The 15,715-nt window shown below is 35.6% G+C and overlaps 1 protein-coding gene across 3 annotated transcripts; it reads left to right on the forward strand.

The window, feature by feature from the left end:
- Positions 1–9,532: 9,532 nt before the first annotated feature.
- On the forward strand, positions 9,533–15,420 carry LOC132635574 (autophagy-related protein 18a-like). 3 transcript variants are annotated; one of them, XM_060352011.1, is made up of 6 exons: positions 9,535–9,754; positions 11,283–11,397; positions 11,630–12,603; positions 13,535–13,739; positions 14,676–14,802; positions 15,130–15,420. In XM_060352011.1, exons 3-6 carry the CDS (start codon positions 11,749–11,751, stop codon positions 15,233–15,235), a joined length of 1,293 nt encoding a protein of 430 aa, XP_060207994.1. In that variant the 5' UTR covers positions 9,535–9,754; positions 11,283–11,397; positions 11,630–11,748; the 3' UTR covers positions 15,236–15,420. The 3 variants fall into 3 exon arrangements, with proteins under 3 accessions (XP_060207996.1, XP_060207994.1, XP_060207993.1); XM_060352013.1 differs by lacking the exons at positions 11,283–11,397; positions 15,130–15,420 and adding an exon at positions 14,927–15,123 and having other exon boundaries at positions 9,533–9,754; XM_060352010.1 differs by lacking the exon at positions 11,283–11,397 and having other exon boundaries at positions 9,536–9,754.
- The last annotated feature ends 295 nt before the right edge of the window (positions 15,421–15,715 follow it).

Consider the following 15,715-nt stretch of genomic DNA (forward strand, 5'->3'; position numbering starts at 1 on the left):
GTGCCAACATTTCTGTCTAATATAACACATATACTCATATGATCCTTAATAATGTGTTGCCTCAAGTAGTTCAAAATCATAGCCCACGTATTGGTGTTGTCATTAGCTGCAATTGCAAAAGCTAGAGGGAATATAGATCCATTTGCACCCATTCCAACTGCAATTAGCAGCTTTGTGTCGTATACCCCGTACACATGTGTTCCATTTATTGATATTACTGGCTGACAATGAGCAAAACCATCAATACATGGTTTGAATTCCCAAAACACAAACTCAAAAATATTACCGGTACACCAGGCTTCGAAGCTTCCATTCAAAAACAGTACCAGGATTGAAGTGTTATAGAGCCGTCATGTATCTCGACAATGTCTTGAAAGAGCCCTCCTAATTGTTGTAGACTATCTCACGTGCATGTCTATGCCCAAGATACGCCTTCCACCTACTAATGATTTTGCGATATACTTTTAGGACGGCTGTAATACAATCTTTAATAGGGTACTAGATAAGTTGAAATATCAGCATATAGCAACGAGGAGCATCGTATTAACATCAAAATTAAAATAAACTTAGGCGAAGGGGATATCTTGGGCATTTTGTAATGTCGCCAACTAACACAGCAACAACCATATTGGTATCTAGATTGCAATGATCGTCTGGGAGGTCACCCATATCACAAGTGTGCCTTATGTAGAACTTTGAAATAGTCCACATCTTTTCAGCAGTGTCCTTACCACGGAGCATCCATTGACAACCTTGATTTTTTCGCTTGCAGATCAATTGCCAAAGTTTCGAGTGGAATCGTCAACTTTGCACTCCCTCATCTCCTGGATGCAATAAATCTTAACAACCCTTTGCAATGACTTTTTCGAGTTGAAAATCATGATTTTTTCAATATGAACCATATGTTTTGCAAAATCCACTGGCTTTTTCTACAAACTTCGCCGAATATGACCATCATCCCTAGTAAAGACAAACCCATCAGAGCGATCTTGAAGATGATCAAAATAAGGAATCTCATCGGAATTCCACTGAACTGGGGTCGACTCTTGTTGTTGAAATTGGCTTTGCGGCATAGTTTCTTGCTGGTCAAATAGGTGCTGCGAATTCAGTTCTTCCTGGTGTGCCGAACTATTCATCATGGCTTACAACAGTTCTACTTAATATTGAGGATTAGTACCAACCTCAATCTCATCATCACTTTCTTCATCTTCATTTCCCTCCGCATTAGGTATTTCCTTACTATCACTCGATGATGTATCGATATAATTCGGATAATCCACACCATCCAGAGCTTGTCTTTTCCTATAATTTGGTGCAACGACCCCATTCTCCCTACATAAGAAACTAGAGTATTTTAACTACTAAACATCAAATAATACTATTTATGTTAAAAAGTAGACGTACCGATAGTAATCAACTGCACTGAAAGTTGAGGAAGGACCATCGTTTTGAGTAGGCTTATAACCCCTAAAAAATATAATCAACATCACTAGTAGCATTCAAATAATAAGCATATATAATAATGTTATACCCCATTTAAACGGGTCAAATCGGAGTACAACATATTGGTGATTCCTATTTTGTTTATTTTAAGGAGTCGCCACCTAATTAATTTTAAAGATGAATTAGGACACCTAATTATCAACTAAGGTAAAGTTAAACTAAACCTCCGTTAACGGTATACTTAATTAGTGTGATTCTTGATGTGCCATGAAATTACGGGATATTCGATGCTAATTTCTTAAGCTTTTGTAACTCTTCAAGCACTTTTGGTGTTACTTTTCGTGTGTTTTTGTCATTTTGTAGGAAAAGATATTCGGAAAGCATAACGGAGCAAAATAGGCCAAGGACACACTTTGCACAACATGCGAGCCGCATGTCATGTCTGTGAAGCCACAATTCCACCGCATAGCATGACAGGCCGCTGAAGAATAGAGAATGAAAGGTTGCGCAATTTGCTAGATCAACATGCGACTCGCATGTTGAACTTGCGAGACAACAGTGTTAACGCAAACCTTGTCTGAAATCTGGGAAGCCTGAAGTCAAGAGCATAACATGCGGCTGCTGAGCATGCTTCGCGTCTCGCATGTTTGTCTTGCGAGACGCACGTTGCGCACGCAGGGGTATTTTTGTATAATATTGGTGCTCTATTCAGTTTTATGTGATTTAGAAATCGGAAGAAACCAAGTGAAAATAAAGTCAAAAAGAGGCCAAACTGGACAGTTTTGCAAAACTATCAAAACTGGACAGTTTTACAAAAACGGGATAGATTTGCAAAACTGAAACTTTGGGGTTTATTTTGTCATATTTTTGACTTGGGAAAGTGGAGGAGCTACAAAAGAGAGACTTGGGGCATATCATTATCATCTTTGGCCATTTTCATCAAGGTTGGAGAGCTAGGTTTTTGCATCCACACTTTGGGATTGAAGATTTGAAGATCTTGATAAGAAATTTCTTAATCATTTACTCATTTCTTCTTTTCCTTGCTATGTATTTATTATCTAAGTGTGTAGCTTTCTATTCCATTACTTGAATCTTTTTTATGAAAATATTCTTGATTAAAGTTTGGTTTGAAACTCTTGTTTTCCTTATGTATGAATGATTTTTATTCCTAATGAAGTGGGTTATTGTTTCTTTAATTAATCTCGTTCTTGAATGTTTCCAAAGGGATTAGCTAACCCTAGGACTCACCCATTTAATTTGATTTGAGCTCGAGAGAGGAAAGTCAATTTGGGAAAGATTAGTTAACAAGGATTTGAGGCATAACCCTCATCTAATGACTTGAGCTCGAGAGAGGAAAGTCACTTGGGATTATATTGATTGTGCCTAATATCACACTTTAAGGCTTGAGAAAGCTTAAAGTGAAATTCATTGATTTGGTTGAGAAACTTTCAATGAGAATTTAGAAATCATTATCTATTAACATAACCTCGTTCTTAGTTGTAATAACGTAAAATACGTTGGATCGTTACTTGAGTGTAATCTCCTATTATCCATGCTTGTGGCCATTGATCATTTTACTTGCTTTTTTGGTTAGTTTAAATTTCTGCATTAGTTATAATTTTCTCAAAAACCAAAATATTATCTATCGTTTGGCTTTAGCTTAGTTGGTGAAAGTTCCTTACTTTCTTAACCGCCTAGTATATTGTTCCCTATGGGATCGACCCCGACTCATAGTTGGGTAAATTATATTGCATACGACCGTGTACACTTTCTCTTTGAGGAGTGGATTTGGACGTTATCAATTCTAGGCAAGGGTTCTTGATTATCCTAAAGGGAAGGGGTAAGACATCCTTTAGAATCCATTAATTATGGTTACCGATCAAACTTAGGTTAATATCGGAAAATATAATAAATAATATTTTATAAGTAATTTTAAGAAAAGATGTCTCATAAAATGCATATACGTAATTAAAATAGAGAAATCTTGCAAATAAACAATATAATGCGTTTCTAAACTTGCATAAGGAAATAATTATCTTCAAAAGGGCCAAAATCATTTCTTATAAATCATACATCTTAATATCATTTTTTTTAAAAGTATTTCCACCACAACTTGCATGAATTTTAAATAAGGAATTGCATATAAATAATAGCCTTTAAAAGAAGATTTAGCAAATTTGAGCCTTGGATAAAATTATGTTATGTGAATATGGCGATGCAAACAAAAATCTAGATTTTTATTTTATAAATATGATGCAAAAGACGTGAGTTTTCTTTCTCCTTTTTTTTTTTTTAACTATGCTCAATTAAGAGAAAAATATGTGTGATTAAATCAAACTTGTAGAATATGTTTTATAAACAATACGTAAATTCATATTTTGCATATCCACGACATCTCCGATTTCTAAGATGATAAAGAAACAAAAAGTAATCCTTTAATTCAAAATATGTATTCTCGTTATTGAAAATCAATGTTTCTAGTAAAAATAAATATTATAGATACTATAGGTAATTTTAACATAAAAAAAAAAAAAAAAAACCTATGAAATTAATTGTTGGTTTTTCCTTAAATTAACTACCCATATTACTAAAATTATCTCCATTAATTCTCCTAGAATTCATCTAAGCTAAGAAAACAGAAATAGAATAAAGTGTTAGTCATACAAGGTAAATCAAATGCACAAAAAATAAAATAGAATAGAGGGACAAATAATTGAATGGATCGGCCCATTTCTTAGGGCCATTGCTGCGATCTGTTTCTGCTATTGGGCTTTGGCCCAGAATTCTTTTCTTTTTCTATGCTGCGGATAGGGAGCTGACTCAAGAGAGAAATCATGTTGGGCCTTAGCCCAACATCGAATGCGGAAGAAGACGAGTCCCTCGGACTCGTACGCGATGGTCTTTTTCGAGTACAGCGAACTGGGTTTTAAGTTTCCGATCTACACTCGAATGCTACGAAATCTGAACTCGCATACACTCGGACTAGAAGTAATATCAGGGGCAAAAGAAAACAAAAAATGATTTAGTATTTATTTATTTTTTGAATCGATATCAAGGAATAATGTGACTGCTGAAAACTAATATTTTCTTAGGGGATTTAGGTGGCTGAAAAGAACTCCCCTAAATGACTCAAGAAAACGATTATTTATAGGAACATCTAGGGTTTCCTGGGGTTCAAAAAAAATGGGCGGGATTTTAAGTCCCATTCCTTTCAAATTGAAACATTAGGAGCTTTTTCTGTCATCGATCAAACACAAGGGAGAAGGGGACAAAACCCATTAAACTTGTACTACGAAAAATGAAAAAAGGAACAGATAAAAGATGGATTTGAATCTCACAAACGGACGAAACCCATTAAAATGGTTTCAGATTGACAGCAGAGGAGAGGAGAAGACAACAAAAACAAAACCTTCAACCATTTAAATTCTGAAGGAGAAAGGACCGATCATTAATTTCCTTTCTCAAGATGGCCATGCATGGCCTGTAATCGCGAAAAGGTTTTCTGTGATTTTGCTAAAATCGTCGAGTAGAGAGAGAGGAAGGAGAAAAGGGCGCGTCTGTTAGGGTTCGAAAGCAAACAAGTTTTGCACGGAAGGGGAATGGACAACTCTGTCCACGGCTAAAGGGGCATTAGGGTTTTGCCCTAAATGAAGAGAGGAGAGGAAGGGGAAAGAAAAGAAGGGGTGCGGCGGATTCATCTTAGGTTTAGACGATGAATCAACAAAAGAAAGAAAATGGACCGGGTGGGGTTATTTCAAAACGGGTGGTGGGTTGGGCTGATGAATTTATAATGTGAGCTAGTCGGTAGGTTTAGGTAGTGGGTTGCGTCATTTTGGGCTGATTTTATGGACTGGTCCGAAAAATAATATGGATTGATTGGGCTCGGATTTGGGCTAATATTGGCTGAATGAAAGAAATAATTTGGGCTTCTAAATTTAAATAAAAGGCCTATTTTAATTAACTATATACTAACGTATGCTAAAATATTACCTAATATAACAGTATGTATTTATTAGTACTCAGATAAGAAATAAAATTATATGACGTTGTAATAGTCGTGCGATAATACTTTTTTTTTAAAGTTCATCAGTAAATAAACGCTATTATTTAATTGCGCGAAAATAAATGTGATGCGTGTGCATAAGATGGTAAAAAAAATGCTGAAATGATTATAATGCAAAATTATAATAATACTGGTAATAATAATAATAACAAAAGTAATAATAATAATAATAATAATAATAGTGGTAGTAGTAATGGTAATAAAATAAAAAATAATAGCTAGTGACTACAATAGGTTAATGAATCGCCGGTATTAATAAAAGCTGATAATTGTAGTAAAGTATAATTATTTCTTAAGTTGCCAAAAATACTAGAAGCGTAAATAAATATTTTGGAGGAAGGCGGGACAAAATTGGGTGTCAACAAATAATAATAATAATAATAATAATAATAATAATAATAATAATAATAATAATAATAATAATAATAATAATAATAATAATAATAATAATAATAATAATAAGAAGAAGAAGAAGAAGAAGAAGAATCAACAACAACTATAACAACAACAACAACCACAACGACAACGACGACGACGACGACGATGACAACGACGACGACAACGACGACAACAACCACGACAACAACCACAACGACGATGACCACAACGACAACGACCACAACGACCACAACGACAATGACAATAACGACAACAACAACAACAACAACCACAACAACAACCACCACAACAACGACCACAACAACAACAACCACAACAACAACAACAACAACGATGACCACAACGACAACCACAACAACAACAACGACAACGATAACGACAATAACGACAACAACAACAACAACAACAACAACCATAACAACAACAACAACGACAACAACAACAACAACGACGACAATAACGACCACAACAACAACGACCACAACAACAACGACAACAACGACAACAACGACAACAACAACAACAACAACAACCACAACAACAACGACAACAACAACGACAACAATGATAACAACAATGATAACAACAACAACAACAACAACGACAACAACAACAACAACAACGACAACAACAACAACGACAACTACAACAACAACGACAACTACAACAACGACAACAACAACAACAACAACAACAACAACGACAACCACAACGACAACGACAACGACAACGACAACGACAACAACAACAACAACAACAACAACAATAATAATAATAATGAATATTTACCACTGCCCATCAAATTGCCGACCTAAACTTTTCAGAGGCATTTGACTCCTCAAAATGCCTTCATAAGTAATCATGTCAGTGTAATTGTGCTTTTGAGTAGGTTCTGCTTCAGTGACTTCAGCCTGAATTCTAGACGGGGCTTCCCGTTGAGGTTTATTTCGAGCTTCCTGAGGAGCTGTAGCCATGACTTCAACACGATTAATAGGGATCTTCTCTACGTACATTTCAAGGACGTTTAAAGTTATGCATTCCCTATAATCGTAAGGCTCCTTCAAATAATCCATCAAAGAATCATCGTCATAAATATACCACTGTCCATAACTAACTTCACCTTGCGACGTAAGTGATATTGGAAATCTTCTAATTATATTTAATTCAAAATCACTCCTACTCACTTCTAGTCTATTATACAAGGCTTGGAGTAGTTTTGAGAATTTTAAGTTAAGTGAAAACTTAACATGGTATTTTGGGGGAGAGTCATAACCTAAACTATTTTCCTCGAATATAATTCCTCCGTCCCAGAATAAAGAAATCCTAATTTTTGGAACATCTTTTATTTTTGACTAATTTAGGAGTACAAAATGCAAAAGTTGGATAAAACTTAGAAATTGTGTAAAATGCAGAAATTGGATGAAACTTAGAAACAGTGTTTTCCTTTCATACAAAATCCTTATTATATAACGTTTGAATGTGTTTGTGTCATATAACATGTGCAATTAGTTTGTCCTGCAGCGTTACGTCAAGTCAAATCAAGTACGGAGTGGGTTGTCATTTCATAACACATGAATTTATTGCGTTATGTTAGAATAACGCAGTATAGCACAGTAAATTACTGTGTTATTCTGACATAACGCAGTAAATTACTACGCGTGCCCCGTATTGTCAATTAGTGCAGTGTGTTGTCAATCGAAGTTGTCATACAGAAAAATGTCATAATGCATCTAAAATTTGCGTTTGATGCTAGCGAGTGTTATATAACGTGATTGGCGAATAACTACCAACCACACAAAATTGAGTTATTATGTCATTTTTTAACCAATTTGAAGATATTAATCGTATTACAATGTTCTCTCCAGGAGACATATTCGAAGCACTGGGCAGGACATGGGAATTGGGTGAAGATTTTGAATACTCAAATAACCCGAACGAGAGATAGATTCAATGTTACAACAATATGATGACAGACAAGTGCAATCGGCGTGTTAGGAAGGCTACAATACTTGAACAAAACTTGAGGTCATTAGGGCTTAAACGGCCAAAAAGTCATGCTATGTCAATGCTTCGTGGCACTCCACAACAGTTGAATTTTGCTCTTAACCGTTTTCGCTAAGAGAACAATCGGATGAAAATACATTGCCTCAGGGTAGAATATGGTCAATATGTTTACGTCAGATTCAGATCCAAGTGGGATTCAGACTATGAGATGTCTGATGACGATGATTCCCCATGATATTATCAATAGTTGTACTGTATTAAATAAAGTTTGTGGGGTCATAGTCATGATCCCACAACCTACTGAGTTTGATACCTATATAAGTAGCCTTTTGGTACTTAGTATCTACTTAAAATTCAATGTCCAATAGTAGAAATGTAGATTGGTCGGTATTTTTTCCACAGGATTCAAATAGCAGTGGTGATGACAACTCAAATCAAAGCAACTTTTCCGGTGATTTCTCAACCGATAACAGTGAATTCGTGCCAGACGATTTCAAGCCCCAACTTTTATAGAGCGTAATAACGATTTTTGCGAGCTTAAATATTCATATCCACATGAATATTATTGTGGTTTACGTCGCGAATGGGCATATCGGTACGCCGAATCACAACGTCTTGTTCGTGACTTGAAAAATCTCAACGCTCAAATCCCAACAAGGTTCTCAATGACCATGCCTTGAGTAGGTGCACACACTTGCGAGCTTGCCATACAAAGGATTAGAAAAGAAAACAACAGAATGCTAGCAAGACGTTGTAGATTTTACATGCTAAAGTTGGTCGAAGAATAAGCATCATCAACCAGTAGGGAACTAACATCTACAGAAAGAAGACCTGTCTTAAGAAACCCAAGATATTCATCTGAGGACGTTATTGAAGACTTTAATTTTGATGATGATTAAGAATATTGTAATTTTAGTTATATGTTTAATTTATGATGATGTTGTTAATTTGAAGAATATTAGTATGTTTAGTGGAAGATCAACTTAAGGGCATGTGTAGGCTCATGTATTTTAAGTTTTTTGCTTTCTTTGATGATTGTATTTTAACAAGTTTGGGTTTGTTATTAATGAACAAGTTTAAGTATTTTTATATTGTTATGAATGATGCAATTTAATTATTTTGAGATTGGTATGAATGATGCAATTTTGGCTAAAAAATAACACACTTAAATCTAAACCCTAAAACATAAATAACTTAAAGATAATGACAACAAGTCTTCAAACAAAAATGGACTTCAAACACTTTTCAACCACTAAAGCGACAATCTGAAATTTTTTCTTATTTTTGATGTATTGAGCCTACCTTATTAATCGCACAAAAATAAGTAGGGTTCTATATAAAACATTGAAGTTTCGAAGTCCCAAAATATGACTAATCTATGGCTAAAGTATGTGAAAAAGTGTGAAAATGTAAAAGGAAAGAGGAGTTTAACCAATAGGAAAAAAAAAAAAAAAAAACTCCTTTAATGCAGTATTTTATTGCGTTAAAGGACTTAACCATGACTTAACCGTACCATTACGATTAAGTCCTTTAACGGAGAGGTGCTATAGTAACTTTTTTTTGTTAGGATATTTTGATTCAAAACGTCTTTTTTTTGTTATGTTGGTTCCGAACTCCATTTTGATCGGAAAAGAATGTAGTCCTTGTTGCTTTCGAGCCAAGCAACGTAGCATGTGTGGACCCACACCCAAAAAAATCCCAAAAGCCAAGTTCCAAATAAACAGTGTACATTCTTCCAAGTTCCAAGAACCAAACTTTTTGATCACCTTCTCTTTCACTTCCTCACTCTTCCCTTTAAACTCAAACTCCAAAAGCTCTATTTTCTTTCAACACCATTTCCTTCGTGTAAGTTTTTTCTCTTCCTTCAATTATCTCTTTCACTCTTTGTACATTTGCTTGTATAGATTCTCTCTCTCTCTCTCTCTCTCTCTCTCTCTCTCTCTTTCTTTCTTTCTAGTGTTGGGTATTGAAGCAAATTTGATTTCTTTTTGCTTTTTGGATAAGTGGGATCACCATATATGTATGCGGGGTTTTGGATTTTATATGAGCGCACACACACACACATATATGTATTGTTTACTTATATTTGTTATTGTGTCAACCCTGTTTGTGATGCCTTATGTACTTATATTCTTGTTTCACTAAAAGGGTAATGCTAAAGAATGATGGGTTTGGTATCATAAGTTCATCTCTGATCAATGGCTGGCTGGAATAATTTATATTGCATTTTGACCCTGCATAATCACGCGTGTTTTCCGTTTTCTTTTTTGTCTAGTGGTAAGAGACTAAGGGGTCGTTTGGCTTCTGGTTATAGTTATTGCAAGATTGTAAACCGGTAACCAAACACCTTACTTGTGTGCTGAATTTTATACATAGCAACTAAAATGCTAACATGGTCCTAGATATGCTAGTTTTATACATGAATAATTCACTTCCTAACTAGCAACCAAACGACCTCTAAGATCACAACTTATGATGTGTGGGTTAGACGCATGTCACTGCTGCACACAAAATCCTAGTATTTGGATGGAGAATGATAGAGGGGCGGACCCATTATATATCGAGTTTCAAACCATGGGTCACTACTGACATGAATTTTAAAAACTTATAAATTCGACCTCTTTGAGGAAATTGGAACAAATGAGATCAGTTGGAAGTAAATTAGATTGTAGAAACTTACATGTTGAAGTTGAACTAATGAACTACACATCAAAGTGTAAACTTCTTGGGGTAGAATATATGAATTCCCTTCATCTATTCAACTCAATTTGGATCCATTTCCAAGTAAGTCATATATAGATACATAGTATTAAGTGTATTATTACAGTGACCGTCAGCTTAGCATAATCCTCTTCCTTTAGGCTAACTTGAGAGTTGATACTAGTAATGCTTTTCAAAGCTCATGTAGGTGATGTCATAAAAAAGTATGTAACATGAGGAATGTCTGTGGTATCACTGATCCTAATACTACTCTCGCCAAGTTGTATTATAAAAGGCGAAAAATGCTAAGGTTTGTTGGGTTTTAAGCTTAAAGCACACGGCTTTAGTGAAGAAAAAGATACGAAGATGTATTCATTTTTCAAGAATAATTATAAGCACAAATAATAATATTTGGTACCTTAGTGGCTACACTGAAGTGCCTGCTAAGCAACACAAAACATTCAGCCTGTTTTGCATCTAGTTTCAGGGTTTAAGTGCACATTAAGCGAGTCGTTACATTGTGACCGAGCACGTTTAACTCTGAGTTTTAAGATCAAATTCACAATTTATTTTATACTTGAGAATCTTAAGCATTCTTTGGGCTGACAGAAGGACTTGTATCTTTCAAGGAAATTTATATACGTAGATCATGTTCTGATTCCGTTTTCTTCAGCTCTACTTCCATTGGTGATTAGTTTTGGTGTCATGCTTTTCCACATGGTCGTTGTCTCTTACCTACCAGAACGAGAACTTTTTTGATGTTCAACCTGTTCAACACTATATAGAATGTAAGTATTTAGTAGTCACTTTATAGTTAACCATGTGTTTGTTTTACTCATTAAAGTTTCCCTAGCCCAAAAGGCTCTACTCTTAGGGAGAGCCTATTGACTGGCTATCAAAAATAATCTTTGTTTGGCTAGTGTTTGGCCATTTCCTTGAAATGATTTTGTGCTGATCTTTGGTTATTTATTCCTTGTTTATTAGTACAGCCAGTTTTACGTCTTCTCTCTTTTGATGCAGATCGATGACTATGAATCTGAAAGCTTTGCTTTAGTGCCATGCCTCTCAGTTAGAAACAATATATCTTTCTTACATTATAATTATGCTTGATACTGAATTTCATCTACGTATCCCAGTCCATGGCCACTATTTCCCCGTTCTCCCCTCCCATTCCAGTCCCAAATACTAGTTCAAAGTTTCAGTCTCCAATGCTTCAACCTTATTTAGAGCAACTAGAAGCACAACAACTTCAGCTGCAGCCAGTTGTTGTTAAACAGGTAAATGATGAGCCTCTTCATGGTTCGTCTATCCAAAACCCTGAATCGGGTGTTAGTTCTAATCATGCTTCTGTCAATCATTCGGTAACTGCATACCATGTTTCATTCAATCAAGACTATGGCTGTTTTGCTATCGGCACTGATCGCGGTTTTGGAGTATTTAACTGTGTCCCTTTCTGTGAGTCCTTTTGTCGATACTTTGAAAATATAGGTGGTATTGGAATTATTGAAATGTTCTTTCGCACCAATATATTAGCCTTTGTTGGACATGGAGATCATCCGCAATATCCCCGAAACAAGGTCATGATTTGGGATGATCACCAAAGCCGTTGCATCAGTGAGCTCTGTTTCCGGTCGGAGGTGCGCAGCATCAGGCTTCAACAGGACTGCATCGTGGTAGTTCTTGAGCAGAAGATATTTGTCTACAATTTTTCTAATCTGAAGTTGTTGTTTCAAATTGAAACAACAACAAACCCAAAGGGTCTCTGTGAGGTTTCACAAACTGCTGGTCCACTCGTATTGGTGTGCCCTGGTCTGCAAAAGGGTCAAGTTCGGATCGAACATTATGCATCAAAAAGAACGAAATATATTGTAGCACATGACTCAGTGCTTGCATGTTTTGCTCTTACTAGGGAAGGCAACCTGCTGGCAACAGCAAGCACCAAGGGTACACTAATCCGGATTTTCAACACTCTTGAAGGTACATTGTTGCAGGAGGTAAGGAGTTATTCTCATCATTGATTTAGTTTGATTCTACTGTTGCATATTCTTTTGTTACAAAACCTGAAGTGATAGCAGCATTTCTGTTACTCATACTATTTTTTCTCCTCAGCGGGCCAAAATAAGAATACCTAATGTAGGGGATAATGACATTGTTACATGGGTTTGAATTTTTTTATGTTGCTTCTTTAGTAGTGTTCTCCAGTTGATATTAGTTTATTTACCTTACCTTTTGTCGGTCTTCATTTATACTGTTCGTATGATCATTCAGCATGATGCTTGACTGGCTAATCATCCATATTATATCGTATAGTTATTTGTGGCAATTTACTGGAGCTTACTTGTTCCATAATTTCCTCATTAGGTTTTACCTTTGGCTTGTTAACCCCCCCATCTGGGTCAACTACTGCATTTAAAAAAAACAATATTTGAAATCAAGAGATCTGTATGGTCTCTCACCCTTTTACCCCCTAGAAGTGGGCGGAGCCAGGAACCCCCTTCGGCAAAGAATTACACAATTTATACATGGTTACGATTATTTTTTATGTATATTTAGTAGATGTTGAACCCCCTTTGATTTCTTCATGTGTTCACTTCTACATATTTTGAACCTTCTTAGTGAAAATCCCGGTTCCGCCAGTGTCTGGAACCCAAAACAAATTTTATAGACATGGTTTGTTAGTTCTTGTTTTTCTATCTTGAATGAGTTTTTCTCCCATAATTACAAGAGTAATTTCTACATTTTGTTATTCATAGGATGATGCTGGACATACTTGATAAAGATTGAACATTTTTATGGATTTCTATTTCTTCTTGGCCTGCCTACATGATTTATCTAAACTTTCAACTAATTGAGTCGTTTAACTTTCCTTTCGACCAACTAACAGTGTTTTAAATGCTTGTCTTTGCTAATTCACGTATGATTCAGGTAAGAAGGGGTTTGGATAGAGCAGAAATATACAGTGTTTCATTCTCTCCAACTGCTCAGTGGCTAGCTGTCTGCAGCGACAAAGGCACTGTTCACGTTTTCAGCCCCAAGGTCAATCTAATGAACTTGAGTACTAACAAGTCAAATAGTTCTTCCGACTCCCGTGTTCCTGTGGCGGCATCTAGCTCATTCTCCTTCATCAGAGGTATGTCTGAAGCAGATTTAAAGTTTCTAGTTTACATTCTTAAAACTTAGATGGGTATCCATTCGTGCTCAATAAAACTATTTTGGCATTTTGGTATGGATATTTACAACTCCTGTTAAGCAATCATGTAAATTTGTAACTCTGCGCTAAGAACATGACCTTCATTTCCTGATTTTCAGGTATCTTTTTAAAATAGTGAAAATATTCTACTACATGCACTTTCATATGGGAATTGCAATCACTACCATAGAGAGCAAACTTTTGTTTCTTGAAAGGACACCTTACTCTACATGCTACATTTTTCTTCTTTGTGAATTCATCAAGCCACAAAATATTCTAGAAGGGTTTATTCGACATAATTGTACCACGTAGTTAAAAAGCTTTCTGAAAGTGAGTCATTTTAATTGTGGTCTTTCAACATTGTGTGGTTTACAATCAGTGGTAAATGTTGACTCTATAAGTTAGTATAGAGCATCCTCTAATGCCACTATGGAGTATAATTGTATAATTTTACTTGCTTTCTCGTTTGTAATGATGAGTCACAAGCGGTTGGATGATTAACTTTGTCATGGCTGATGGAGATTTCTTGTCAACTGGCCATATAATAGATTTAACCTTATTTGCTTCAGCTAAACTTTTGGGTCATGTAAAACAGAAAATGCTTCTTTCGACATTATGATGCACAGAACACGGTCTATAATTTCTGTTCCCACCTCTGTGATTTTGCCTGAAGAATATATCTTGGGGCCTTTTCATATAAAGTTATTGTTATGTCTTTCAAGGGAACTTTTGCTTTGTCCCACTTCATTGTATACTAGGTTATCACCTGGCACACTATTGCCAATTCTTCTGATGATGAAGTGATGAACTCTTAAAGGTGTTCGACTGTTTTTACTTCTTTCAGGTTCTTGAATTCTTCGTGCTTAATTTTTGCAGGAGTGCTTCCAAAGTATTTTAACTCAGAATGGTCTGTGGCTCAATTCCGGCTGCCAGGAGTTTCTAAATACATTGTTACATTCGGTAATGAAAAGAATACACTGATAATTCTCGGCTGGGACGGAAGGTTAGTTAACTCTTGCAAGGATTTTTGTCTTTCTTGTAACATAATCTTCTTTGCAGTTTTTCCACCTACTAATTTGGTTTATGGTTTTGTTATTAAGGACTAATGATTTTTGTTTTGTTTTCAGAATACATTTGTTTTGACTGGTGTTTTGTTGGGTTGGTTTTTGGACAAAAAGTTCATCAAAATCCTAAATGTTTTAAAGCTATCATAAAACTAACTTCAGCTGAAATATATTATGTGCTCAATGATCGGCCATGGCATATACACGCTAGTTACTCCTCATAGATACCCTCCATTAAATTATTGACATGTCAATGTGTCATGCAGCTTCATTAGATGCAAGTTTGATCCAGCATCCAGCAAAGAGATGACTCAGTTGGAATATCACAACTTTCTGAAGCCTGAAGAGCCTTGTAATGGGAAGTATGGATGACATTCGCGCCCAAGAAGGATATTAAAGCTTCTCTTACTTTGCCCTTCTTTTGCACGTAGTAGGTAGATGGCGTATGTAAAAAATGAAACATATGAGTTTGTAGTTGTAAATTGAAAATGTATATTCAGAGTTTAGAACAACAAGCAGTTCCTAGCAATAAAAGATGCATCGAGTTTTCCCTCTCATTCTTTACTACCTAATTCGTTCTCACTTACATCTTTCCTTTTTGGTGCAATGCTATCTGCTGATGAACTTTTGCACCTTGAAACCTCTATGTTTTGGGCTAATTTTTGAGTCCTTGTATTACACTTTGTTTGAAATTAGAATTTAGTTGTTCTATTAGTAGATATAGAGAAAACATACAATCATGTACATGGGAATTTTTGCTTTAAAATGTTGACAGGCTTGGGTTTTGGCAAATAAACAATCGAAGGGGTCTTTTTTAACTGAAAACATTCTAAGAAATTTATGAAGAAGTTG

The sequence above is a fragment of the Lycium barbarum genome, chromosome 4 (genome assembly GCF_019175385.1).
Source record: "Lycium barbarum isolate Lr01 chromosome 4, ASM1917538v2, whole genome shotgun sequence".
In the NCBI taxonomy this organism is placed as follows: Eukaryota; Viridiplantae; Streptophyta; class Magnoliopsida; order Solanales; family Solanaceae; genus Lycium; species Lycium barbarum.

Bases quoted from the DNA above. Each gene is read 5' to 3' on its own strand.
- LOC132635574 (XM_060352011.1), top strand. From the start codon at position 11,749: ATGGCCACTATTTCCCCGTTCTCCCCTCCCATTCCAGTCCCAAATACT. The intron at 12,604-13,534 runs GTAAGGAGTTAT...CGTATGATTCAG, and splicing joins AAGGTACATTGTTGCAGGAG to GTAAGAAGGGGTTTGGATAG. The intron at 13,740-14,675 runs GTATGTCTGAAG...TAATTTTTGCAG, and splicing joins CTCATTCTCCTTCATCAGAG to GAGTGCTTCCAAAGTATTTT.